We start from the raw sequence: 26,805 nt of genomic DNA on the forward strand, positions 1-26,805 counted from the left end.
GCATAATGGTTCCTAAAATCAAGAAGCAGGTTTTCACCTATGTTTGTATACAGTTGGTGGCATTCTAAATCCTTAAAAAATGCACTTGTTTTAACCACTGATTTCAAATCTGCAATAATTTGGGGACTTCTTTAAATAATTCCTGAGCGCCAAGAAATTTAATGTTTTTGAGGGTTTTTTTAAAGAAGTGCAATGAAAAACCAGCACTTCTAGAATGTCCATACGTGTGGGTTTTCCTGGACATTTTCATGATTGCCAGAAATCCCCCCAGACGCTATAAGTCTTGGACAAATCATGGATATGTCTGGAAAACCCCAGAAGCATGGCAGTCAGAATATATAAAATGAAAATACATAAATAACAACGATACCGTATTGGTCCAAATATAAGCCGCTCCTTTAAAATTGGAAGTGGGGGGGAGAGAGAAAATTAAAAATACCCGAATATAAGCCTCTCCATTCCTCGGTGCTCCTGGCTGCATAGTGGGGGTGGGGAGCTGAACTGCGTTGCCAGCGGCCTTTCCCCTTTCCTTGCTCTCTTCCTTCCTGGCCTTGGGGGAGACAACAGGGAACTATGCTTGGGTCGGCCACCGCTTTGCCGCGCTCCTGGTACTGTCTCCCCCGCGCTCCTGGCTGCATACCATAAGGTTGTGAATGTAAGCCGCACGTACACTTTTCATGGTAGGAATTAGGGAAAAACATGAGACTCGTATTCAGGCCAATACAGTACTTTCAAATATACAACAATTGCTTATTAGAATGACTAGATTACTGATAATATTGGATAGAATTATTCAAGCCGTTCAGAGGGTGTTACAAGTGTGTCCCTGGACTCACATGTATGTAGCCAGCACTCATGTATCTTCATATAGACACTGCTGAGAGGTTTAGGATCTTTTGCTGGAGTTACGACCTAAGTTAGGAATCCACCAAGATGCTTCTGCACAGTTAATCAAGAATTGTTTTATTCAAATGTAAGGAATGTTAGCAAACCAAAGTGAGAAAGAAATGGAATGTTTCTGGCTAAACTCTGCAAACAGTACTATGAGAAGAGTTGTTTGCTTAAGCAAGTACCTATGACTAAATTATTACGACATCACTACAACCAGCATTTCCAACGAACTACATATGCAAGCAGAATAATGATATGCACTCATGTTCTTATACTTTTTTTGCTGATAAGTTGTTCCCTGGTGTTCAGCTCAGGTCTGAATATAATAATGTAGCATTTAGAGGAAAAGATGCAAGCCAGTAACCCAGCACCAGAAGACAAGATGGAAAAGATCTCCACAGCTACCATGTATTTCCCTTTGGTGCTCAGATAGGTGGGAACAAAGGACAACCAAACATGCAAACACCAGCAAGCTGAAAGTGATAAATTTGGCCTCATTGAAACTGTCAGGTAACTTCCTGGCAAGGAAAGCCAAGGTGAAGCTGACAATGACCAGCAAACACATATAGACTAAGTCACCATAAAACATGGCAACTGAACCCTCATTACATTCAAGTATGATTTCCCCATTCAGTGAGTGTACAGTGGTACCTTGTGTTACATCCAAAGAGTACCAAGGCAAGCCTGAATAAAGGAGCAGAAAAGGACAATGTAATTTGCCAGCCTTTTCCCTATCCATTTCCACATCCTGGATCCTGGCTTGGTTACCATGAATGCCAAAACTACAGTAATGGTTTTTGCCAAAACACTGGAAATAGCCACAGAGAAGATGATGCTAAAAGTTATTTGTTGGAAAAGACAGGTCAGCTTTCCAGGCTGTCCAATGAAGAGAAAGGAGCAGAGGAAACAAAGCAGAAAGGCGATGAGAAGGATGTAGGTGAAAGTCTGATTGTTGACTTTGACTATCAGAGTGTTATTATACTTTATAAAAGATCAAGCATTGTGATCTGAGAGAAAGAAATGGCCAAGAATGCTAAGATAAGACAGGTAGCTTGGAACCTTGGGAAAGCATTGGATTTGGTCATCATTGGGATGCTCATATTCTGGACATTTCACACAGGCATCCATATCTGAAATAAAAGAGGGATCCTTTAAATATTTCAGATATTGATTAATATAGAACTAAAGCATTGGTTCTCAATCTGTTCTGGGTCATGGACCTCTTTGAAAATATGATTTTGCACCCCCTCCCCAGAAATGCACATTAATATTCTATATGCATTTGAAATCCATACAACAATTATTTAAGGCCAATTCAAAAAATTACCTTTGAAATTCATAACCCCAACAATAATTTATTTGTGTTCATTTAAATGTATTTCAATAAGTAATAATGAAGCTATCATTCACAAACTCTCATTAGAGAGTGAGATATGATGTTGGGCCTGTGGCAATAAAATGGAATTTTCCTTCCGTTTTCTGGGAGTAGTCATGTTGAAGTGCAGGCTGAAATCAACAGGACCAATGAAACAAGTTGTATTGTGCAAACATAATAATGTTAAATGAAAGATTAAAAGCACAAAATAATTGAAAGGTCATGGGGAGGGGCAGAAATGGAAAGAAGAAAGAAGGAGCAAAATGTTTTGAAAAATAAGTAGTAGTGTGGCCAAGAATTAAATACAGGTACAGTGGTACCTTGGTTCCTGAACTTAATCCATTCCGGGAGTCCATTTGACTCCCAGAATCGTTTGAAAACCATGACATGGCTTCCGATTGGTTGTAGGAGCTTCCTGCACTCAGTCAGAAGCTGAGGAAGCCGCGTCACATGTGTGGCTTCCAAAATACGTTTGCAAATCGGAATACTCACTTCCAGGTTTGTGGCGTTCAGGAGCTGATTTGTTGGACAACAAAGGCGTTTGACTATGAAGGTACCATAGTATATTCCTCTTGGAGGTAATTTTGCAGGGGCAAACAGAAGTATACCAGATCCATTCATTTCATTGGCACTTATGAGGAAAGGCTTACTAATGCCTTGTGCCCAGCAATAGAATATAGAAGGCAAAATATTGACTAACCAGTCGAAACATTGCCAGCATGACATTTTCATCACACCCACAATAAATAAATGCAATATTCATTAAATATGTGTTATGGTAATTATGATCTGAACACATTACAAAAGTGTGTGTGTGTGTGTGTGTGTGAGAGAGAGAGAGAGAGAGAGAGAGAGAGAGAGGAGTAGGATGGTGTCTTACATAGGCTCACCAATCACAATCTGTGAAGGCTGTTCCATGAAAGAGAGTGCATTATATAGGAACACGACTTGAGAAACAATCCCACCAATGAAAAGGTCTCCCGATTGGTAAAATTCATGAGGAATAGGGAGAGGATCATCACGTAAGCTGCAATTAATGGAATGTGTCTTGCATACAGCATGACACAACAGTATAAGCAACAATGCCATCACCATCATGATCCTGTTGACAAAATGCCCCTTCCAAATGTAAGTTTCCATGGTGCCCTCTACTGCATTGCATAATGTTTCTAAAGCCAAAAAGTGGTTATATAACCTAACGTATAAGATAGATTATCTAACAGAAGAATGATAGAGCCCTGCCGATACCTGGACCTAGTTCTGAAGGATACAAGGGTTTTATAGATCTTTTTCAGAATCTTGTTTTTTTTTGTGTGTTGCTGAATGTCAGTGGCATTAACAGGTATGATTATCATTTCCCCAGTGTGTTGTTGACTTCTGAAGTTGTATCATGAATAACAAAAGTGCTAGAAGATTTTTTCTTCTTTCCACCTGAATAATAAACATATTATTTTGTCCTAAGTAGTCAGCATTATGTAGCCTGGTAGATCCAGATCTGACCAGTGCTAGAGTTAAGTTTATCCAAAGAGCATTCAGATTTCATTGGAGGTTTTTAAGCAAATATTGGATGGCCACCTGTCATGGATGCTTTAGTTGAGATTCCTGCAGTGCATGGGGTTGAACTAGATGACCCTTGGGGTCCCTTCCAACTCTGTAATTCTATGATTCTGTGATTCTATGACAGCTTTCCCCAAACATCCTAAGCTCTACCAAAAGCTTCATATAGATGCTAAATAGCATTATGAACAAAACAGTGGCCTGTGATACATCACAACACTGGATGCTGAAGCACAAGCACTCGGTGCATCAATAAAGTGATATGTATTGGTGAAAATAACATACAGATGCATTATATTGGGGTAAATTTCTTGTAAAAGGTTTTTAGGGGGAAATTGCATTGCGATTATTATGTTAGAAGAAACATACACAAAATGCTGCTGAATTTTCTGGAGTAGGTTTGATAATAATAATAATAATAATAATAATAATAATAATAATAATAACAATAATAATTATTTATACACCGCCCATCTGGCTGAGTTTCCCCAGCCACTCTGGGTGGCTCCCAATCGAGTGTTAAAAACAATACATCATTAAATATTAAAAACTTCCCTGAACAGGGCTGCCTTCAGATGTCTTTTAAAGATAGGATAGCTACTGATTTCCTTCACTTCTGAAGGGAGAGCACTCCACATGGTGGGTGCCACCACCGAGAAGGCCCTGGTTCCCTGGTTCTCGCAATGAGGGAATCGCCAGAAGGCCCTCAGCACTGGATCTCAGTGTCTGGGCTGAACGATGGGGGTGGAGACGCTCCTTCAGATATACAGGACCGAGGCTGTTTAGGGCTTTAAAGGTCAGCACCAACACTTTGAATTGTGCTCGGAAACGTACTAGAAGCCAATGCATATCTCTCAGGACCGGTGTTAAGTGGTCCCGGCAGCCACTCCTAGTCATCAGTCTAGCTGCCGCATTCTGGATTAATTGCAGTTTCCGGGTCACCTTCAAAGGCAGCCTCACTTAGAGCGCATTGCAGTAGTCCAAGTGGGAGATAACTAGAGCATGCACCACTCTGGTGAGATAGCCTGCGGGTAGGTAGGGTCTTAGCCTGTGTACCAGGTGGAGCTGGTAGACAGCTGCCCTGGACACAGAATTAACCTGCGCCTCCATGGACAGTTGTGAGTCCAAAACTCCCAGGCAGTTACGCTATTCAGGACCAGGGAATCCCCCACACCCATCCACCCCCTGTCACCCAAAAACAGTACTTCTGTCTTGTCAGGATTCAACCTCAGCAACTCATATTTGACAGAGAATCACACCTCATCTGACTACAACATCAGAAAGCTCATAGTTTAGCAAGACTCTAACTTGCTGTTTGGTCTATCAACAAGTCTTAAGCTTGTGTTGCATAAGAATAGTGTATCAACTAGTGCTAGATTATGAAACTAGGGTGCATATATTGAAGTGATTTACTACATATAAATGTATTAACAAATGTGAGAGTGAATAAAACATTGAAAGGACATTCTTTGTCTGTCTTCTCTTGGGTCTGTGAAAAGGAGTAATGGTGCTGTTTTGGAGCTGCATAATAACTCTTAGTACAATCACTGTGGTCTAAACGACTGAGCGTCTTGGGTTTGCTGATCAGAAGGTCGGCAGTTTGAGGCCCTGTGACGGGGTGATCTCCAGTTGCTTTGTCCCAGGTCCTGCCAATCTAGCAGTTCAAAAGCATGCCAGTGCAAGTAGATAAATAGGTACCACTGCAATGTGAAGGTAACAGCGTTTCTGTTGGCCAGAAGCGGTTTAGTCCTGCTGGCCACATGACCCAGAAAGGTGTCTGTGGACAAATGCTGGCTCCCTCGATCTGAAGCAAGATGAGGGTTGCAACCCCACAGTTGCCTTTGACTGGACTTAACCTTCCAGGGGTCCTTCACCTTTTTTACCTTTACAAGCCAACCATAAAAATATGGATAGATTGAAAACCCAACAACATCAATAACAGTTGGTGGCTGTTGAAGAAGGGTGATTAATCTGAGTTATATTCTAAGTGGGTCAGTTTGTTTGGGCAGGGGTAGATAGATGGAAAGAAACCAGGGACCCATCCAGACTGGTGTTTTAAGGTGGGTTATTCTGCAGCATGTTCTTGACACAACAATAGTGCATTATTTGTATACTTATTCTTATTAACACCATCAGGTAACTTTTTGGCTAGGACAGCCAGAATGAAACTCACGACAGCCAACAAACCCATAAAACCTAAGACACAATTAAACATGGCAGCTGAACCCTCATTGCATTCAAATATGAATTAACCATTCAGTGACTGCATGTCTGTATCTGGGAATGAAAGGGAAGTACTTAACTAAAGAGTACAGATGCCAGCTTAACAAGGTCCATACACAAGGTCCAGGTAAGGGAGTCTGCTGAACTCCTCCTGAGGGGGCCACTAGAAACTCCTTGCTTTTTTATGGGTTTCTCCTCCCTCCCCTGGCTCAATGTTTCCAAGGACCCTGCCTTCCTACTCCCAATTCAGACTCAGCAGCAGCAGCAGCAGCAACTCCAGCCCCCTCCCCCTTGACATAGGCAGATAGGCAGAGCCGTAAGTAGGTGATCTTGTGCCCCTGGCAGAACTGTCCAGATTGTGCCCCCTAGCCATGGAAAAATTAGCTCTTCTTCCCACCTCTCCTCCAACCACAACCCCTCCACCCATTCAATTCACTCTCTATTTATAACCATTTCTTATGAGGCAATAATCAATATTTATATTTAAGGACATATTTTTAAGATAATTTTGTGCCCCCCATCGCCTGTGCCCTATCTTGGGGGCCCACCTTGCCACATCCTAGCTACGGCCCTGCAGATAGGCAGGTAGTATTGTTGGGAGCAGTAATGAGGTAAACTGCTATGCCTCGGCTCTAAAGGGGAGGGATTTCCTGGGACGTCTGCCAGGAAATGACGTGAGCAGACTGGAATGTTCTTTGTGTGCTGTGAAAGCGAAAGTGTCAGTGTGTCAGCAGCTCGCTCGGTGAGAGGAGCTGGCAGAGATGCAGCTGAACTCTGATGGATTTTTGCCAATGTTATCGGAGCAATAAAAGACTTTAAGGAAAGAATCTGCCTTCGTTTAATTTAAGCCTTTATCACACGTATGCTGCGCTTATTCTGCTAAGGTGTTTTACAACAGAGTTTCACGCGGCGGAAGCGTGCTGGACTTCAAAGAGGGCCATAAATCTATCTGGGAAGATTTATTGGCAGCACCAGACTAATTATCCTAACAAAGGTTATGGACTTCAGCATGTGTGGAAAAAGGCTTTGAAGCTGCGGAGGGCTGAGATCGCGTGTCAGATCTTCAAAGGCACAGCGGAGAGACTCAGACGCAAGGAGCCAACAGCCACACAGACTCCCGGTTTTGGCTGAGTGAGTATAAGCCGACAGAAGGGAAGGGCCATGGCTCAGGCAGCTTCAGAAAACTTTAATATCCCCTTTGAGAGACTGAGTGAGTAGAAAGGGGCTGAGAAGGGCAGAAGATGGCCCTGAAGCACAGTTTTGGCTGTGAGCCTTTGCCATGTCAGAAGCTTACCCCCAGCACGTGGCTGGCGTGGAGCTTTCATGTGGAGCTTTCCCTAGTGGGGGCAGGTTTGTGGGGTGTTGTCCAGAAACCCCAGAAGGCAGCAGAGAGCACAGAGGTGCAGAAAGAAGCAGAGCAGCGTGTGCTAGCGTTTCTAGCAGAAAACGTGGACGTACACCTGTTACCCCTGGTACGAGAGGCTAGAAGGCCTAGTGCAGCGTGGCGAGCACTCCAAGAAGCTTGTGAAGCAGGAGTGGGAGGCCTGGGCCGAGACGTGGCCGCTGCGACGCCAGAAGGGGCAGAGAGCCAAGATGGCGCCGAGAGCCCAGCTGAGAGCAGCTGGGAGAAGCTCCCAAGAGAGGGGGGCTGTAGAGCTGCTGTGGCTGCTGCAGAGAGCTGCTTTGATGCTGAGATGTGTCTGTCTGAGAAGCCTGGAGAGGGGCCAAGCTGGAACCCCAGACCCACCAGACCCACCAGAGGGGGTGCAGGTTATCGACCTGGGAGCCCCAGGGGTGCTGAGAGTGGGGGGGCAGAGGAAAGCAACAGCGCAGAGAAGCCTCTTTCTCCAAAGGCTACTACCATAAGTTGTTTACGTGAAGGAGCACAGAAATCTTCCCGTGGGAAGCCGTCTACAGTGGAAGCCTTCAAGGTCGGACATCTGGCGAAAGTACAGATAAGGAGTGAGGACTTGCGTGAGAGAAGTCCAGTCTCCATGGCAACTGAGAGAGTTGCAACAAAGGCTACAGTGAAGAAAGTCAACACAGGCCCCAGCCAAGGGGGCAGTGAGAGGGGGGTTGTTGCTATGGCGACCCAGGAATGTCAACAACACTTCCTCTGACAAGAGTCAAGATTGAACCAAAGAGTGAGCCTTCTTCACCCGTTGAGCCAGCTGTGAAGCCCAAAAGGCGCAGCAGGTCAGAGGGGGAAGATGCTGAGGTTGAGGAAGAAGAAGCAGTGTCACCAAGGGTCACACTGAGGAGATCAGCGAGGACAAGGAGACCTCCTGATCGGTATGAGGCTTCAGGTGTCTGGGTAGGTTCAGCTAGATGTGAACCTGAGTCCTTTGAGGATATTCAGAGTTTACCTGAGGAAGAAGCAGCTGAGTGGCACAAGGCAATGGACAAAGAGTTGAAGTCCATGAAGGATCTAGGTGTGTTTTCACTCACTGAACTGCCACCAGGCAAACAGGCAGTAGGTTGCAGGTGGGTTTACCGTTTGAAACCCACAGAGACTGGGCAACCACAGTGTAGAGCAGAGGCTCAGAGAACGCTTGTAGCTTGTGAAGCACTGAGAGTTCGAAATGTGTGTCAAAGCGTTCAAGAGGGATTAGTAGCACTGAAGTATTGTCCCTCTGCGAAGAACCTAGCTGATGGCTTAACGAAGCCACTCTCCTTCCAGAGACATGGAGAGTTTTGCGTAGGTTTAGGTTTGGGACGACCAAGGGTCGATTCTACCCTCCGATCCGAGGCAAGAGGGGGTGTTGGGAGCAGTAATGAGGTAAACTGCTATGCCTCGGCTCTAAAGGGGAGGGATTTCCTGGGACGTCTGCCAGGAAATGACGTGAGCAGACTGGAATGTTCTTTGTGTGCTGTGAAAGCGAAAGTGTCAGTGTGTCAGCAGCTCGCTCGGTGAGAGGAGCTGGCAGAGATGCAGCTGAACTCTGATGGATTTTTGCCAATGTTATCGGAGCAATAAAAGACTTTAAGGAAAGAATCTGCCTTCGTTTAATTTAAGCCTTTATCACACGTATGCTGCGCTTATTCTGCTAAGGTGTTTTACAACAGAGTTTCACGCGGCGGAAGCGTGCTGGACTTCAAAGAGGGCCATAAATCTATCTGGGAAGATTTTATTGGCAGCACCAGACTAATTATCCTAACAAGTATCGTTCCTCCTCCTCTTCTCTTCCTACTCCTCCTTGCCCTGGCTGCCCTTTCTCTTCCCTTCCTACTGCTGGAATTCCTGGGAAATCACCACAGACCAGCAGCCAATTGCTTACATACAGGCACTGGTCCATGAACCACCATTTTCAGTAGTGTTTTTCCAACAGAGAGAAAATAACAATAATATTATTACGTTCAGTCTCTATTTTATATTTATTCATGGAATATTTATTTCAGTCAATAATTCTGTTTGGCTGATGAGTATGAAGAGAATAAATATGCAACTTCACTTTGTGGATCTTGACTTGCAAATAATTTCACTAAAATGGCAAAGAAAAGGTCCATTAAGATCGTTGATATTAATTTTTAGGTCAAGAAAGCTTTAGAAAGCTTTAGAAAGGATGTTTCTCAGTATATTTAACCTCTGTGAAGTACTGTATGTGTCAGTCATTATACTATTCATTCTACCATTCAGATAGCATACTTGAAAGGGGGGGGGGAGGGAAGTTCCATCTGTTTTTAATTCTCATATAACTTAGTCTTTTCCTGATTTTAGTTGCTCCCTGTTATTCAAGTCAGCCCTGAACAAAAGAACATAGCATTTAGGGGAAAAGATGCAAAGCAGTAACCCAGCACTGGAGGATAAGATAGAGAAGATCTCCACAGCCACCATGTATTTTCCCTTGGTGCTCAGGTAGGCAGGAACAAAGGACAACCAAACACTGCAGAACACCATCATGCTGAAAGTGATAAATTTGGCTTCATTGAAAGTGTCTGGCAACCTCCTAGCAAGGTATGCCACCGTGAAGCTGACAATGGCCAGGAAGCACATATAGCCCAAGACACTATAAAACATGACAGTTGAGCCTTCATTACACTCTGCTATAATTGCCCCATTGACAGAGTACATGTCTGTATCTGCGTATGGGGGAGAAATACTCAACCAAAGGATACAAATTCCTGCTTGAATAAAGGAGCCTGAAAACATGATAGAGTTTGTCAGCTTTTTCCCCATCCATTTTCTCATTCTAGATCCTGGTCTAGTAGCCATAAATGCCAGGACCACAGTGATGGTTTTAGCTAACAAGCTGGAAAGAGCAAGAGAAAATATGATGCCAAAAGTTGTTTGTCGGAGTAAGCAAATTAGCTGTCCAGGTTTTCCAATAAAAAGCAAGCAGCAGAGGAAACACAGTAGGAGGGATACGAGAAGAATGTAGGTGACACTTCGGTTGTTGGCTTTGACGATGGGTGTGTTCTGGTGCTTCACAAATATTATTATCACCAAAGCTGTGATCAGAGCAAGAGCAAGAGCAGACAAAGCTAAAGTCATTCCTAAAGGTTCCTCGTATGAAAGGTAGGTTATGACTTTGGGAATGCATTGGTTCTGGTGGACATTTGAATATTGATCTTCTGGACATTCGGTGCAGACATCCATATCTAGAATATTTTTTTAAAAAAAATTGGATACTTTTATTGTCATTGTTGGAACTGCATTAAATCTCTCCTCATTTCCAAGTTCATTAGCCAAGGGTTGTCATTCATCTGCAAACTCCTCACATGCGAAGACTATCTATCTTTGCTTTTAAGCAAAGAACAGTTCCATCAGATGTGAGATATCAGCAAAGAAGGTGTTTTGAAGTATATGGCACATTATTCCACAGATCCTAGTCTAGAACTGGGGGCAAGCTATGCCAGCCCTGGAAGAACTAGCAAAAACCATAAAACTAATTTAAAAAGTCACAGCCACCTTCCACCCTAATGAACATGATGTTATAACACTGGTCTTAAAGATCTACATTGGCTACCAGTACATTTCTGATCACAATTCAGGCCCTATATATAGGAATATGTATATATTCAGGCCCTCTTCATCCCAGACAATAATGTCCAGCTCCAAGGGCCTTCTGGTTAGTCATGGAGCTTCATGCTCCAGCACCAGGGGGCGGAGAGCAGGTGGGGGTGGGGCTGGTGTGCATCCTGGGATGGGGTTTGCTGCCTGCAAGGGTGTGGCACCCAGCGTGGGTGGAGGCAGCTGTGATGGCACTTACTGGGATCGCACTGCCGGGGGCTATGCGTTCCACCCGCACTCCTCTTCCTCTGCCAGTGCTTCTGGTGGTTCCCTCACTGCTACAAATGAAGTTATAGGGAACCAGGCAATGGGTTTTCTTGGTGGTGGCACCTGCCCTGTGCAATGTCATCTCATCAGATGTCAAACAGTTAAACAACTATGCAACTTTTCAAAGACATCTGTTGGAAGCTGCCCAGAGTAGTTGGGGCAAACCAGTCAGATGGACGGGGTATAAGTAATAAATAATAATAAAAAATCATTCTATTGTTTCACATGTTTTACTTATTTGAAGAAATAAATTGAGATTAATAGATTCTCAGATCATGTAATTTCAGTTTCTCAATATACATATCTTTTTTGTTTTTGTTTTTCCTTTATGTCTATTTTTCTATGGTGGGGTTAATCAAAATGGAATAAGTAATGCGTATTGAATTTTTTTGTTATATATATCATTGGAAAATTATAATGAAGATGAATTTTTGAAAATTCAGCTTCCCCTTGATGTGATGTGTCTCACAATAAGGTTCTGTAGTGAAATATAGAATAAGAGATGTTACTTCCAATACCAATAGTTAGCAAATATAAATAAGAAAACCCATTTCGTGTCCTTCTAAGACCCTGGCCAGAATTGCTGATGTCAGAACATGAAAGTCTAATAGTAACTTGTTTTACTACATGTCTTAAATTTGGACTGGGCTACATCTGAAAAGGAATTGTTTACATTGTTGGTGGAAAGTGTACTGCATATGGAATATTTTCAGCATTCAAACAAAATAATGCACATTTTAAGCATGATTGTTTCCCCCCTTTAAAGCCATATGGTGGGTTTCAATGTAGCATTCTGTGGACCAAGCACATGGTGAATGAGGTCCACGCACACACTGGCACTTCCCCCCTTGTCCTCCCACTATTCTCCATGAACTCCATAATTATTCCCTGGAGGCTTGTGGGAAACCCAGAATGGGTTTAGGTGCTGCAGGGGGGAAACAGCAGGGAGGTTCCATTGCATGCGCAGGCCTTGTTCTGCACGCACAACAACTTAGCTGAATACCAAATATAGTCATGTCAGTCTTGCTGGATAATTGTGGAATTCATTCTGCACTTACTAATATTCAATTTATTACTCACCCTTTACCATCAGATCCCAACAGATGCAACATTTTAAAACTGTACATTAAAAACAGTTATGATACTGTTAAAATAATTAGTAGTACAGGAATGTCCTGAAAACACCTACCTTAAGTTTCAAAGGCACATTGACCTCTATGATAACCATATCTCCTACCTGTCTGGTTAGAAATCTTCCCTTCTGGACAAGGAACACATTCATAACAGCAAAAAGGCTCCCCTTCCTTCTTTTTCCTACTGTATCCAGGACGGCACTTGTCATTACACAGAGAAGTGGGAAGAATCTATAAATAAATGTCCAATTTTATCATTTTCATTACAATTCGCATTTCATTGAATATCACCACACATTGAATAATAGCCTTATCTTTCCCCCTTCCATGGTTCCATTTATTTATCAGTTAAGACTACATATTCTAATTCCCCTTTTATTCAATTTTCCCCCCACTATAATTTTAATAATTTAACCTGCTACATTTAGATTAATCCTGCTAACACTTTATCTTGCTTTGCATAATTCTTGAGGGATTCTGTAAACATTTTCCACTTTTTCTTAAACACGCCATCTTGCTGATTTCTTATTCTGTTGGTTAAATTTGCCAATTCTGCATATTCCAATAACTTTATCTGCCACTCCTCCTTTGTTGGGTTCATTCTCTCTTTCTATTTCTGAGCATATACCTCAGACTGCTGTAATTGCTTAAAAAAATTCTGCAGTTTTGCGAAGACTTCTGTTCCTAATATACCTTGTAAGAAGGTTTCTGGTCTTTTTATAACATTTTTTGATTTAATTATATATCACCTCCCAGAATTCCTGCGGAATTCTACATGTCCACCACATATGATAAAAAGTACCCTCCCTTTCTTGACACTTGCAACAGGTACTTCATTCTGATTTATATATTTTCACTAATTTACTCGGCATAAAATACAGCCTATATATAATCTTCATGAAGTTTTCTTTCAACGTATCACAATTTGTAAATTTTAAATCCTTACGCCACAATTTTTCCAACACACTTAATTCTATACTATGTCCTATATCTCTTTTCCAGTGTATCATGGCTGACACATGCCACTCTGGTTTCATGCCTGGTTATGAGGAGAAGGACAGGGGACATGTCAATGGCTTTTGATGCGATTGGCCATGGTATCCTTCTGAGTTGACGTAATGGACTCTACTTCTCTGTAACATCTGAAACAAGGGGGGCTGTAGAACCCAGTGTCCATGTGGGGAATCCCTTGAGGCTGGTCAAGAGGCTGAAGCTGATGCAAATTGCTTGACTGCTTACTGGGACACAGTATTGGCAACCAGTCACACCACTGCTGAGAGAATGGCACTGGCTACCAATTTGCTGCTGGCCCATGATTAAGGTGCTGGTCTTCTTCTGATGCCCAAAGATGACGTTGAAGGGTTTGTGAAAGTGATCAAATGATTAGCACTCCTGAAACTGATTCTGAAAGAGACATAGACTTGAATTCCCTAGTAGGAAAATACAATGCTGTGATATTGGTGGTTCTAATCCCATTGGGGCCTGGGAAGATTTGATGGGGAATGATATCCCCATATATTTTCCTGCTCGCATTTTATAAAATTACTATCTGAAGACAGTGAGTAAGCAGCTTACTCCAGGGCCATCTTAGTTTTAATGTTCCATTTTTTGAATCCCCCTTCTAAGTAGTTCTGCTGCCAACCATTTACTCTTTTGCTGGCAATTGAAAAGACTCTTCTTTCAGAAGGCCAGCTGCATTCATTTATTCTTTGCCTTTTTTATTTTCTGTGCACAATTAAATTATTAGTTCTTGTTTTATTTCTGTATTATGAAAGTTGCATTTGATTGATTTGCTGATGTTTTATCTGTGACCATCCCTGGGATCATGGGAGGGAGGATGGGAAATCAATGGAAATTAGGGCTATGAACCAATTTCTTATGCTTACTGTGAATATATGTACAGATTAGCCTTACACTGCAAGCATTTTCTGAGTCTCCAGTGACTCTCTTTAAATGAGACCAACCCAGGGTACATGTTGGAAGTCTTGAAACCTTTTGCTGATTGCAGAATGGGGTGCACTAATTGGAGTGTATGTAACAATATTGAAAAAAAGTCGTCAGGCACATTTGAACAATCCATTTCCAGTTATTTGGGAGAAAAAGATTTACAAGTCTTCCTAGCTCACCTGGTTAAATGTTCTATGCCACACAATGCGTTCATCCTGAATGGTTAACTCCTTGCCTGGAGGAGCTTGAAGATCCAGCCTTCCAATTTTGACTCTACCAAAAGATTGATTTGGAAACATTACCCAGTTGGTCACATCAAATCCTGCCATTATCTCTCCATTAGCGTTAAACTGTATTGTCTCTCCAGCACTGTTGTTGAATGTGAGATTTCTTAGAAAGGGATGGAGCTACATTCAAAAAAAATAGAAAGGGGTAAAATGTTTGAATCCTCAGAGTGGTGAATACAACCATAATTTTCAGAGAGGTGTGCACTAGTTGTGTGTGTGTAGCCAGTCCAGACATTTTATGAAATAAAAAACCCTTAATTTAGTTTCACCCTTAAAAAATCATTCTAAAGTTAATTTGTAAAATACTAGAGAATATTGGTAGTTTTGTTTAAAAACAGTAAAGTTTTGAAAGTTTCAGTTCATCATCTTGATTTAAAATTGCATCCAAATATAACCAATCATAGACCAAAACTAGGTCCTCAATCTTAGGAATTATTTTGCAAAGTTTTCTTACTATTCTAGTCAGTGAACTCATGTAAGGAAGTTGTGCCATCACTCTCTACCAGAAACTGTCAGATTAAAACTATGGGCCTTAGAGCCACACCCAGAGCATAACTGCAGGTCATCAAGATATCATAAGAAATTTGGTCTTTGAGGAACAGCCTGTCACACCTGAGTAATAGTTATTTTTCAGGTAGGCAGCTTGGCCTCTGGCAGCTAACTCATTAGGAGTCATCACTTCTGCATACTTGGAGGTGGCTCATCCTCCACCTGATTCAGGAAAAGGGTCAAAAACCTGTTAATCCCTTTTAGGATCCATCACACAAAACAACAATAGGTTCAAAAGTATCCAAATGTATCAATGAAGATGGTGTGGCAGCAAGATACATTTCCACCAAGCCAAAGGAGCTTGGGAAGAGACAAATGAATAATTTTCAGGCGCAGGCAAAAACTCAACATGATGACAATGCTTTCTAATAAAAGATGAAAAGGTAAAAAAATTCTCCTGTTTCTTTCTTTAAAAAAGTGTTCCTGGTATATTAGCCAGCAGTGAAGATGTAATCAGCAGCCCTGACCAAAATTTGCCCATATAGGAGGTATGACATAAAAGTGAATGATTTATTAGTGAAAGTGCTATGTATAACACAGCAAACAGGGAAGCCACCAAGCTATTTGATAGGAAACAAAAAGCCTTGAATGTAAGATCTGTTTATGTACACGAGATTTTAAATTTTTTTTACACAGCTGTGGAATAATATGGTATTCTAGGCCACCTAAGAGCAGAAAATACTGTGCTGTGGGTAAAATTACCTCCCATGGCTGCAGATTCTGCAAATCCACTCTAGCCACCTGTGATTTGGGTTTGAATCTAGATTGATACATAGCATGTAGAGCATGTGCCACTGCATAAGGAACATTGTACACAGCATAGCTGCTGCCAGTCATGCTCATTTCAAAGATTTGTAATGGAAGACTCTCCAATTTCTCTTCCTCAGTGCAACGTTTCTTAGGCTCTTCACCCACATTATTATTTTTCAATGAGCACTTGAAGGTCTTTTCCCAGAAATCCTTAATCAAATCATTTTGCTTTTCCTCAAAAGGATTTAGACTCTGAAGAAATGTCCTGAATCCCAGGGGTTCATTTGAGTGTATAGATACAGATAAGGCACCTTGTAAAGGATGCATATTCCACCTCCTTTCATTGGTGGTTTTGAAATCCCAATGACTTGTCACAAGCCATACTTTACCATTAGAAAGTTGTGCCTTATGAAGATACACAATCAAAATGTCCATCAACATGGAACTACCATAGACCACAAAAACATTGGCTTTGCTTGTCATGACAATCGAAATTTTATTAAATTCACTAAGGAGCAAATCCTTCATTCCTTCAGCATAAGCCAATGGCAATATCCTACGTATAAAATCAACACAGATGTAATTCAGGGTAAGCAGGGGAACTAATGTTTCCAAAAAAAATTCTCCAATAATGTATTCCATAGTAAAGAGACCAATCCATGTCCATTTGAAATGCAAAAGTAGCTTGACCAATCCATTGTACTCATGGACATCATTAGGGACCATTTGGTACAGGGAATGGTACTGTCTTCTTTCAGTCACCCTTGAGTCAAGACAGTCATAGGTGAACTAAAAGCAAACACATATATGATACGAAAAGCACAGAAAATGTGTGGATTAAGGGTATGCATTCCTAATATGGATTACTTTTGTCCACAGCCACTACTTTGGGTTAAATGAATGTTTCATTTACCAGGGAAAAATAATGATCAATTGATATTTCAAGCCAAGGCAATCTTGATGCATTTAATTTGAAATAATCTAAATAAACATAATTTAGGGTGTAATCCACTGGTTCCTGGAAAGGTGTCTCAGTAGTCATAGGGTTTGTCTAATATTCTTCTCCAAAGAAGTGCAGGAGCTCAACCTGCAGAGAGGGAGAAATGCCCCTTCAAGCCCTCTCTCCGCTTATCACTAAGACTAAAACTCATACAGACCAACAAACTTTGAGGCAGACTGCAGCAGAACTGAACAGGCCTACTGCTCAGTGTCTCTAACTCAAAAAGACTGTTATTAATTGACATAACTGTACCAACTTACACAACTGCCTCATGCACAAGTTATATGACCTCACAAGATTCTTTCTTAGAATGTTGCAGTCCTTGTGAGTATTAAGTCTTTACTTCGCATTTTGGATGCTCATATCTCACACAATCTCAGTACTATCCTCAAAAACACCCACCTGAGGAATCTTGTACATGCTTATAATACTGGCCAAACTGAAGGAGATCTCAGTTAACTTTGTCCCAAGAATGGCCATCAAATTGTTCTGGCGATCACATTTATAATTTGGAGCTGAAATATGCCGTGGAGAAAGTAGGTCCAGTGAGAGCTTAGAAGTGACTACAACCCTGTGCATGCTATCATAGATTCGGAAGCCCAACGTGATATTAGGCAAAATATGGTGATTTTTGTTTATCTCCTCTACAGCAAATACCATGGCAAGAACCTCCTGGTAGTTTTTGGGTACCACACTGCAATACAAATGGGGGGGGGGGACACAGTATACTATTTCTCATATTTTTTATCACCTCCATGAAATAAAACAGGTAGCATCAATCTTCTACATCTGTTAGGAAAAATCTGCTGTGCACAGAATATTTCCTGCATTACAAATTGCAGTTTAAGGTGTCCTTTACTGCAAATCCATTGCAACATGGCCTTTGTAAGGATTTTTTGATAGATTTATGGTCTTTTGAACAATTCAGAAAAAAAGTATTTTCATATGCTCTACACCTTCTAGAGCTGTGAAATATTTGTAGTCTAGAACTCATGGACATCCAATGGAATGTTTCTAGGGTAGGGCTATCATGTGCATTATTTACAAATGAATCAGAAAAAGCCTCTCCTCTTTCCCAAGGTGAGGGGTTGTAAGTGGGTCTCGCTTCCCACAGTTTGCAGGGGGCGTGGATGGCCCACTGTGTCAGAGAGACCCTGGCCTGTGTCATGCCCACAGCCAGCCAATACAGCTTACTGGGAGGGGCGTGGTTTGCCACTCTTAAATGTGTGTGGGACTGAGGCTCAGCCTGTTTCTTTCCTGCATGCATGAATCTCCTCCCTCCCTCCCTCCCTCCCTCCCTCCCTCTATTCTCGTGCATTCAATACCTGACCTTGCTATGGACCTCTGTTGGTTGCCTGTTGAAGGGGCCTGGTAAGTATTTTTTCCTCTTGGCAGACTGGCACCAGCCACTTGATTTTTCACCTACCTCGTAGCAAATCATCACAACTTTGTAAGGTTAGGTGGTTAGGCATTGGAAAATGTGTTGTGTGTTGGAGGGGAGGTTGTGGCCATCACCTACCACTCCCTTTGAAGGGTATTCCATTAAAGGAATCCAGTGGTCGTGGTTCCTGTCCAAAGCCCAGGTGGTGACCAGGGTCATGGCATGACTCTCCGGTGACTCTAGGGGAAAGCTTCCAGTTGATTTGTATCAACAAGCTCCCCCTGCAGGTTGTTAACCCTTCTGTGACTTCCTGCATGGCGGGCAGGAGTCAGTTTTAGTCTCTTTCGATTCAATGCCTAAGCCAATACCAATCACATTCTGTAACCAATAAAGTTGTGGCCTTTTTAGCCCATTTACCTAAAATACTTGTGTCCATGTGTCTTATTTCATCATAAAGGGGGGACGGGGCCTCAACTCACAACACTGTAAACTTGTGCTATATGCCTTTATTTGCTCTATTTACACAAATGAATCTGGAGCAAAAACAGATTTAAAGAAGCACTGCACCAAGGCAGCCCTTCTGCTCTCTAAAATCAGGTGTCCAGAAAGAAATTGCATAAGCATATCATATGGAACACTAGATTTATCAAATTAGTAGACTGCAAAAAAGTAACAGTAGAATAAAGTGATAAAATATGCACCAAGTTTGCATCTACTAAAAAATAAACAAACCCACCTACGCTGAAAGCACAGCTAATAAAAGTTCAGAAATACCATAATTTGCATCTTACATTTCAGATTATAAGAGAGGAAAAGACCTCTTGTTGCTTCATTATCTGTTCTTAATTCATGTGAGATAAAAAAATATTAATTCTACAGAGAGGAAAAAGAGGGTGACTTACATGAGTTCCTTCTGGGGTGCTGAAGAGGACAGTTCAGATGAAATTGTAGGGAAGTGCATCATGTAAAACCGAGAAGCAATAAACCCAATGACAAGATTTCCTGGCTGAGAAAACTCCTGTGAAGTGACGTACATGTTACTTACTTTGCATAGGTCAAAACGCATCTTCAGGCTGGAAAGAATTGAATGGCTCTTGCTCACAATATGAGGGAAAAAAACAAGCAGCAGTATCAATAACCTCAGCATTTTGGGGACAATAAATTACTTCCAGACACACCTCACTGTTTTCTTCAATGTCACTTTTATTCAGATGAGTTTGTTTCAACTTAATTTGACAAGATGTGACCCCATTCCTACATTGATCAGTTGATGTAAGAAGGTGACTGCATCCATCTCCTCCGCTCCTATTTCATGTTTTTTAATTTTTTTAGTTTTAAAAAATTCTGTTTAATACACCTCAGGTCTTGACTGCAAGATTGTGCAAATTTTTCTGCCTGCACACAGAAGTTGTATTTTCTTTACTAGGAGGATCTATAAGTGAGGCACTGCTGGGAGAAACAGATCGTTCGAGCAACTCAAAATATGCTTAGTCTGGAAGAAACCACAGCACACCCAAAGACTGCAAAGTTATCCTAAAACTGTTAGAGCTCAGAATGACAGGGCCTTGCCTGCTCTTTCTGCTTTGGGCCAGCTCTGAGCATTGGAGAAGACTTTTATAAGTACTTCTGTTGTGGTGGTTTATTTTCTCAAGGCCTTGAACATACATTTCCTAGGGTTTGTTTAGCAGGGTAATTATATGCTCATAATTATAGGGGTGATAATCATCTCCCTGTCTGCAGACATTGCTGTTTCTGCTACATACAGAAAAATAACTGGAAAAACAGTGGGAGGTGAACAGTCTGGTAAACTTGTATGGCATACCCAGCAAGTGTCTCAGAAAAATTGGGGCATCCCAATTTTTATCATGAGAGACCAGTGGCATTTTTGGTCACCAAGGTCTTGCATAATTTTGCACCACAATTTTCCCTCTCGAAGCCCCCCCCCCCCCCACTTTTTAAAGGGTTGGGGTCGTGCAATCTTGCACAGTGCCCACAAACACACATTTTTGGTCACCATTCCTTGGGGAAATTGTCTTGCAAAATAATGTGAAATCATGACAACCAAAACCACTACCATTATTTCATGAGAAAAATGGGAATATGGTGTTCAATAAGATTTTTCCTGGATTTTACTATCACCGTGTTGGAGGGTTCTGAGGGCAGATGTTGATCAATATTGTTTTCCAAAGGTCTGGCCTTTTCTGATCCATTTTCATTCACCATTGTAAGCATCTCAGCTCTAAGCTCTTCCAACTGCTCATCCAATAATCACCGCATGATACCAACAATCTTTGCCATAATGGATTCTGTTAACCTCCCACTTAGCAGTGTCTGCCTATAAAAGCTTTAAGTAAACAGTGCATTCTATTCTCATGCTGAATTCAGTTTCATTTTTATAGCCAGTGCCACACAAACAATATGGAGAGTTTAAAGTACTATAAAATGAAGATTTTTAACAAAGCAGAGTGCCCTTCTCCACCACAGATAATTAATATAAGCCTTTTGCTTTGTTAATTAATGCCTCTTTAATTAGTCAGAGACTTTATTATTTTATTGTTTCTAATGTTTTGTGCTCTACTGTTGTACATATGATACTATGGTCATTGGTTCCAATTGGTTTAATAATACTTCCATTCCATGCCAGCTCCTAGGCTTCACTCAAGATTGGATCCAGGGTTTGGAAACAATTTTCAATGTGGTCATTGCTTCCTTTATTTTGTAGTCATTCATCTTTTTCTCAGGATTGAAGCTATGGCCTCCAGACTATTCCAGAAACAAATGCCACTTCATTTTTGCAAGTATCTCTCATTTTGGCAATATCTCTTCTTTGAAGGCTTCCACAGAGGTCTCTTTCAGTAATTTGCACCAGTTATATGAACCTCTGTCTTGCATCTTTAGCTTTGTTCTAGATGCCTATGTCTGCTATTACTCTTGCCTCCCTTCAGGCTTCCAAAGCCCACCCTGGGCCTCTTCTTAAATCCCTTACCATTCTGCTCCAGTTCATTTTTGTGTTTTTTAATTCTAAATTGCCCTCTAATCCTTGAATGAAGGCTGATGTATAAATTAAATAAATAGCTTTCCCCCAACAACCATTTTATGACCATTCCTGAACCCTGACTTTTATTTACACACATGTGGGCCCTCCACCCAGTCACCACAATTTGAGTGAAATTCTGCTTTCCTATTTATCTACAATTATGAGTCAATGAGATGTGGCAGACTGTCCAGTAACCGACCTACTAAAACTGAGCTTGAAGCCTCTCCAAACTTAGCTAGCCCATTATTGACACTAGGCTACAAGTTTTACTGACACTTTGATACCTGCTAGGATGCCTTTAGCTTCTATCAGGAATAAAATTCAGCTTAGTTAATAGCTAACATTTTTTGAAATTATATAACGTTATTATACTGAGCTTTATCACATAAGCAAAATGAGTTACCTGCAACAAAATAATAAAAAAATGCTACAAGAAAGTATACCAGCCAGTATCCATTGACATTAATTATATTTTGCTGATTAATGTGAAGATAATAAATAGGCAGTTTTCTGTATGCTTATTGCCCTTTATTTGGAAAGAATTTCACTACCATCACTCCTAATTATCTGAAATTAAGTATGCAGGCACATACGGAGAAGGCTGCTGGTGAAGTGCATAGTAGTCCACCCAAAGCTTCTGCCATAATAATTTGTTTTAAGGTGCTCTGTGGCCCTTTGGCGATATCTTAGTTCTGCCCAGAGTAGACCTGCTAAGTCAGTGGACCTAATTACTCATGCCCACTTCAGTGGTTCCGCTCTGGAGTGTGACTAGCTTTGACTTTACAACCCTTTCTCGAACTAACTTTGGCTTCTTCTGCGGTAGGCGAACAGGATGGCTACTCTGCTTCGTCACCTACCTGGAGAAAAGAAAAACTGAGCACAGCAACAGCCTGCTGCAGAAAGGCTTGCAGGACATTCAGTGAAGCAGGGGCAAGGGAGAGAGGGAGACACAGGGGGAGGGGGTGATGAGGGGGCAGTACTGGACCTTTTAATCTAGAAAAAAGGCACTGGTTTTAACCATGAGACTTCAGAGGCACACCCAAAGCAGAGCTGCAGGCCATCTGGTTTTCCAGACATGTTTGGTCTGTTCATGAGAAATAGCTTGTTCACAAGAAGCCATTTACTCCCAAGGAATCCTTGTTCTTCATACAGGAAATCCAGCAGCTGGCTGCTGCCTGAGTTTGCACCATTAGGCCCTGGTAACACCCCCCTCCCCAATCTCAGTGATAGCACACCCTCAACCTTTCATTTTGTGCATTGGCCCTTTGTGTCTTAGAAAATATAATGGATTTCCAAGACCCCTGAAGGCCTGTATCTCCTCTCTTTCTCAGTTTCAGTTGACACAGTCTGTACCTTTGTAATATTTGCCTTGAGGCGCCTCAGGGCCTACTCAAAGATGACTCCTCTAGCTGGGGCATGGCAGTTATTATATCTTAAGAGGTGTACAAATCTGTGCAGTTTTGACAAGTTCAGTACCCATCTTGGTTCAAAAGGACATTGGATAATTGCCAAACATAGACCAAAACATACTCCTTAAACCCAGGAACTACCATGCCAAATGCCTTGGCCTCTGCCCAGTATACCTGAAGGAGCGTCTCCACCCCCATCATTCTGCTCAGACACTGCAGTCCAGTGTGGAGGGTCTTCTGGTGGCTCCCACGCTGCAAGAAGCCAAGTTACAGGGAACCAGGCAGAGGGCCTTCTCCGTGGTGGTGGCACCCACCCTGTGGAACACCCTCCCACCAAAGAGAAAAACAACTACCAGACTTTTAGAAGACATCTGAAGGCAGCCCTGTTTAGGGAAGCTTTTAATGTTTAATAGGTTATTGTATTTTAATATTCTGTTGGAAGCTGCCCAGAGTGGCTGGGGAAACCCAGCCAGATGGGTGGGGTATAAATAAATTATTGTTGTTGTTGTTGTTGTTGTTGTTGTTGCATTTTAATTGTTCTCTGTTATTTAACTCAGGCCTGAACACAATTATGTAGAATTTGGGGGAAAATATGCAAAAAAGTAGCCCAGCACTAGATGATAAGATAGCAAAGATCTCCACAGCTACCATGTATTTTCCTTTGGTACTCAGGTATGCTGGAACAAATGATATCCAAACACTGCAAAAGACCAACATGCTGAAAGTGATAAATTTGGCTTCATTGAAACTGTCAGGTAACTTCCTAGCAAGAAATGCCACAGTAAAAGTGACAGCAGCTAGGAAGCCCATATACCCCAAGACACCATAAAACATGGAAACTGAGCCCTCTTTACACTCTGCTATGATTTTCTCAATCAGGGAGTGCATATCTGCATGTGCGTAAGGTGGAGAAGTACTCAACCAAAAAGCACAAATTCCTGTTTGAACAAAGGTGCAAGAAAATACAATAGATTTTCCAAGCCTATTCCCCAACCATTTTCTTATCCTTGATCCTGGTTTGGTTGCCATAAATGCCAGAACCACAATGATGGTTTTTGCTAAAACACAGGAGAGAGCCACAGAGAATATGATGCCAAAAGCACTTTGTTGGAGAAAGCAACTCACCTGTCCAGGCTGCCCCATAAAAAGGAAAGAGCAGAGGAAACAAAGGAGGAGTGAGATGAGAAGAATGTAGGTTAGACTTTGATTATTGGCTTTGACTATGGGAGTGTTTTTGTGCTTAATAAATATTACCATTATCAAAGCTGTGGTGAGAGCAAAAGCAAGAGCAGAGAAAACTAAAGTCATCCCTAAAGGTTCTTCATAAGAGAGGTAGGTTATAACTTTAGGAATGCATTGGCTTTGATCCAGATTTGGATATTGATCTTCTGGACATCTAGTGCAAGCATCCATATCTAAAAAGTAGAAGAAAGATGAAAGATGTTATATTAAAGAAAGATGTTACATTGAATAATATGGAATATTTTTGTACACTTTGTATGCAGTATGTACGTATCTATAACTTTTGTATATTTATAGATGGATGAATTAAGACTTTAAATATTTGTATTTGAAATTGTAATAATAAAATTGTTAAAAATTAAGAAGAAAAGCATGCTTTTTAATGCTTAATAATTCCAGAATTATTGGAAATGAGTAAGATATTTGTGCTACACATTTTGTCATTTTTTTTAAATGGTTAATGAGTGATGACAGCGGAACATAAGCATTCGTGACAAAGTTCTCATTTTTAATCTACTATCATACACACTTTAAAGTTGGTCAAAAGCTGTAATTGGAAAATGACGTCTGCTGCTAAAAAGAAAGGAAGCATGAAGCATAATTTTCATGATCAGTGTGCGAGCCAATTTAAATCTCTCCATTCAAAACTCACCAGGGACATGATTACCACTCATCTTAATCTTCTACCTAAAGGATAAGCAGTTGTCTGTTTTAAGGGCATTAGGTCCCTTAACCAGGAACTGTACATAATAAGGGAAAGCAAATTATTCAGCAGTCCCAGTATATGTATGGAACGCTTACCTTGACTGATACTACAGTAAGTGGACTGAGGAATGTACTTGGCATTAGGAAATTAATTCTATTAATGCTATATTAATACTATTAATACAATTCAGCTTTCCCTATTGCATCTTACAAGAGATTTTTGCAATAAAATATTGAATGAGAGATGGTGCAGCCAATGGCAATGATTAGCAAAATATACTACATCTCTAATACACATTAGAGATGTGTAAGTCCAGGTCCTGATTACAACAGCCAATATCAAAACACCACCATGAGCACAGAGAGTATCGGCTTTGTCGATTGTATGCCTTTTGTGTGGATTGGGTAATTTGGAACACGAAATTTCTATGATATTGGTGTAAAGTACTAAAGTGGACACACTTTAAAGTGGACACAATTTGAACATGCACACAATGCCAATTTATCATCTCCTGCCTTTATGTAGAAGACTTGAGATGGTCTCTCCCAAGGTGAGAGACACTGAGGGTCACAAAGGGTCTGGTCAGCTATTTAAGCTGGATTGATCCACAAACCACCTTCTCAGCTGCAGTGCTCTGCCTCCCTTTACAGCGAGGAGTTTGCTATTTGAGTTGAGTTGGAATTTTGGAGCTAACTGTATCATACATCATGTACTTAACCCCTGTGACAAACTTATTTCCTACCTGTTTGGTTAGAAATCTTTCCCTCTGGACACGGAACACAATCATAACAGCAAAATGGCTTCCCTTCTTTCTCTTTTCTTCTGTGACCGGGGTGGCACTTGTCATTACACACAGAAATAGGAAGAACCTATAGAAAAACATTAGGGATTGAGAAAGTATGTGTCTCTTTCTCTCTGTGTGTGCTTGTTCTAAAGCTAGGTACTATGAGATGGAGCAACTGTTGGCAATTCATGTATATTCTTCCTTCACAATTTCTGTCATCATTCTTCCATTTCTTACACATGGTCCAAGAACATTTCATGTATTCTACATTGTTCATTGTTTTTTTTCTGGTTTTCAACTCCTATTGTGTCACATAACTTTATCTTCTTAAGCCTCTTTGAGATTTTGTTTTTGTATAAAGTGGCTCATAAGTGTTAATAATAATAATAATAATAATAATAATAATATATGACAAAATGAGATCTCCAGTAACCTCATTCAAGTTAAAGCAACCCAGAGTACATTCTGGAAACCTTGAAAACATCAATCAACTGAAGATTGGGGTACTCCAAACAATGATTGTAGAGCATGTAACATCACTAAAATGTACTAATAACATTGAAAAGTACTCATACATTTGAACAATCAATTTCCAATTATTTGGAACTAAAGATTTGTTGTTTGTTCTGTCTCACCTGGTTATATTTGCTATGCCACACAATGCTTTCATCTTGTATGGTTAACTGTTTTCCTGGAGGAGCCCGAAGATCCAGGCTTCCAATTTTGACTCTACCAAAAGATTTATTTGGAAACATTACCCAGTTGATCACATCAAATCCTGCAACTAACTCCCCATTTTCATCAAATTGTATTGTCTCTCCAGCACTGTTGTTGAATGAGGTAACCTTTAGAAAGAAATGGAGCTATGTTCAAAGCAAAAATAAAGAAAGAGACAAATAGCAAGATATTAGATGGCTGACATGGTGTTGCCAGATACTTTGCAAAGATATGAACTTGGAAATAGACAAAATGGGGGTTGCAGTGGGGAAAAGGGGAATAAATTTAAGAGTTAACCCAAATACATTGTTGAATTGTACTTTCTGATATAAAAGGAGATAGCAGTGAATTCATCTCCATTTTCTTATTTTTCAAAAAGCTTTCCTGCTATTGTGGCAAGTACAGTAGCAATGAGCATCCATACAGACTGCAGAAGCTTTGGCTTAGCACTATGATCGGCACTGCGGAGCTATGTCACTTGGTGACTTCTGTAACAAAACTTTAACAATTGATTCATGCAGAAGAAAGAAAAAGCCATG

General features: G+C 41.1%; 1 protein-coding gene across 7 annotated transcripts in view; it reads right to left on the reverse strand.

Annotated features, from left to right (window-relative positions):
* The window catches only part of LOC310663466 (vomeronasal type-2 receptor 26-like), a 30,024-nt gene extending 10,306 nt beyond the window's left edge, over positions 1-19,718 (reverse strand). The window contains exons 1-6 of one of the 7 annotated variants that reach the window (XM_083411304.1): positions 19,274-19,718; positions 17,393-17,684; positions 15,943-16,779; positions 14,584-14,811; positions 12,562-12,688; positions 9,535-10,645 (exon numbers count right to left, since the gene is read on the reverse strand). In XM_083411304.1, the coding sequence (XP_083267430.1) occupies positions 9,744-10,645; positions 12,562-12,688; positions 14,584-14,811; positions 15,943-16,779; positions 17,393-17,684; positions 19,274-19,518 (2,631 nt within the window). In that variant the 5' untranslated portion in view covers positions 19,519-19,718 and the 3' untranslated portion in view covers positions 9,535-9,743. The other 6 variants (XM_083411310.1, XM_083411307.1, XM_083411308.1 and 3 more) reach the window with 6 other exon arrangements.
* Between the last annotated feature and the right edge of the window lie 7,087 nt (positions 19,719-26,805).

This window comes from Podarcis tiliguerta, assembly GCF_965153285.1.
Source record: "Podarcis tiliguerta genome assembly, chromosome: 13".
In the NCBI taxonomy this organism is placed as follows: domain Eukaryota; kingdom Metazoa; phylum Chordata; class Lepidosauria; order Squamata; family Lacertidae; genus Podarcis; species Podarcis tiliguerta.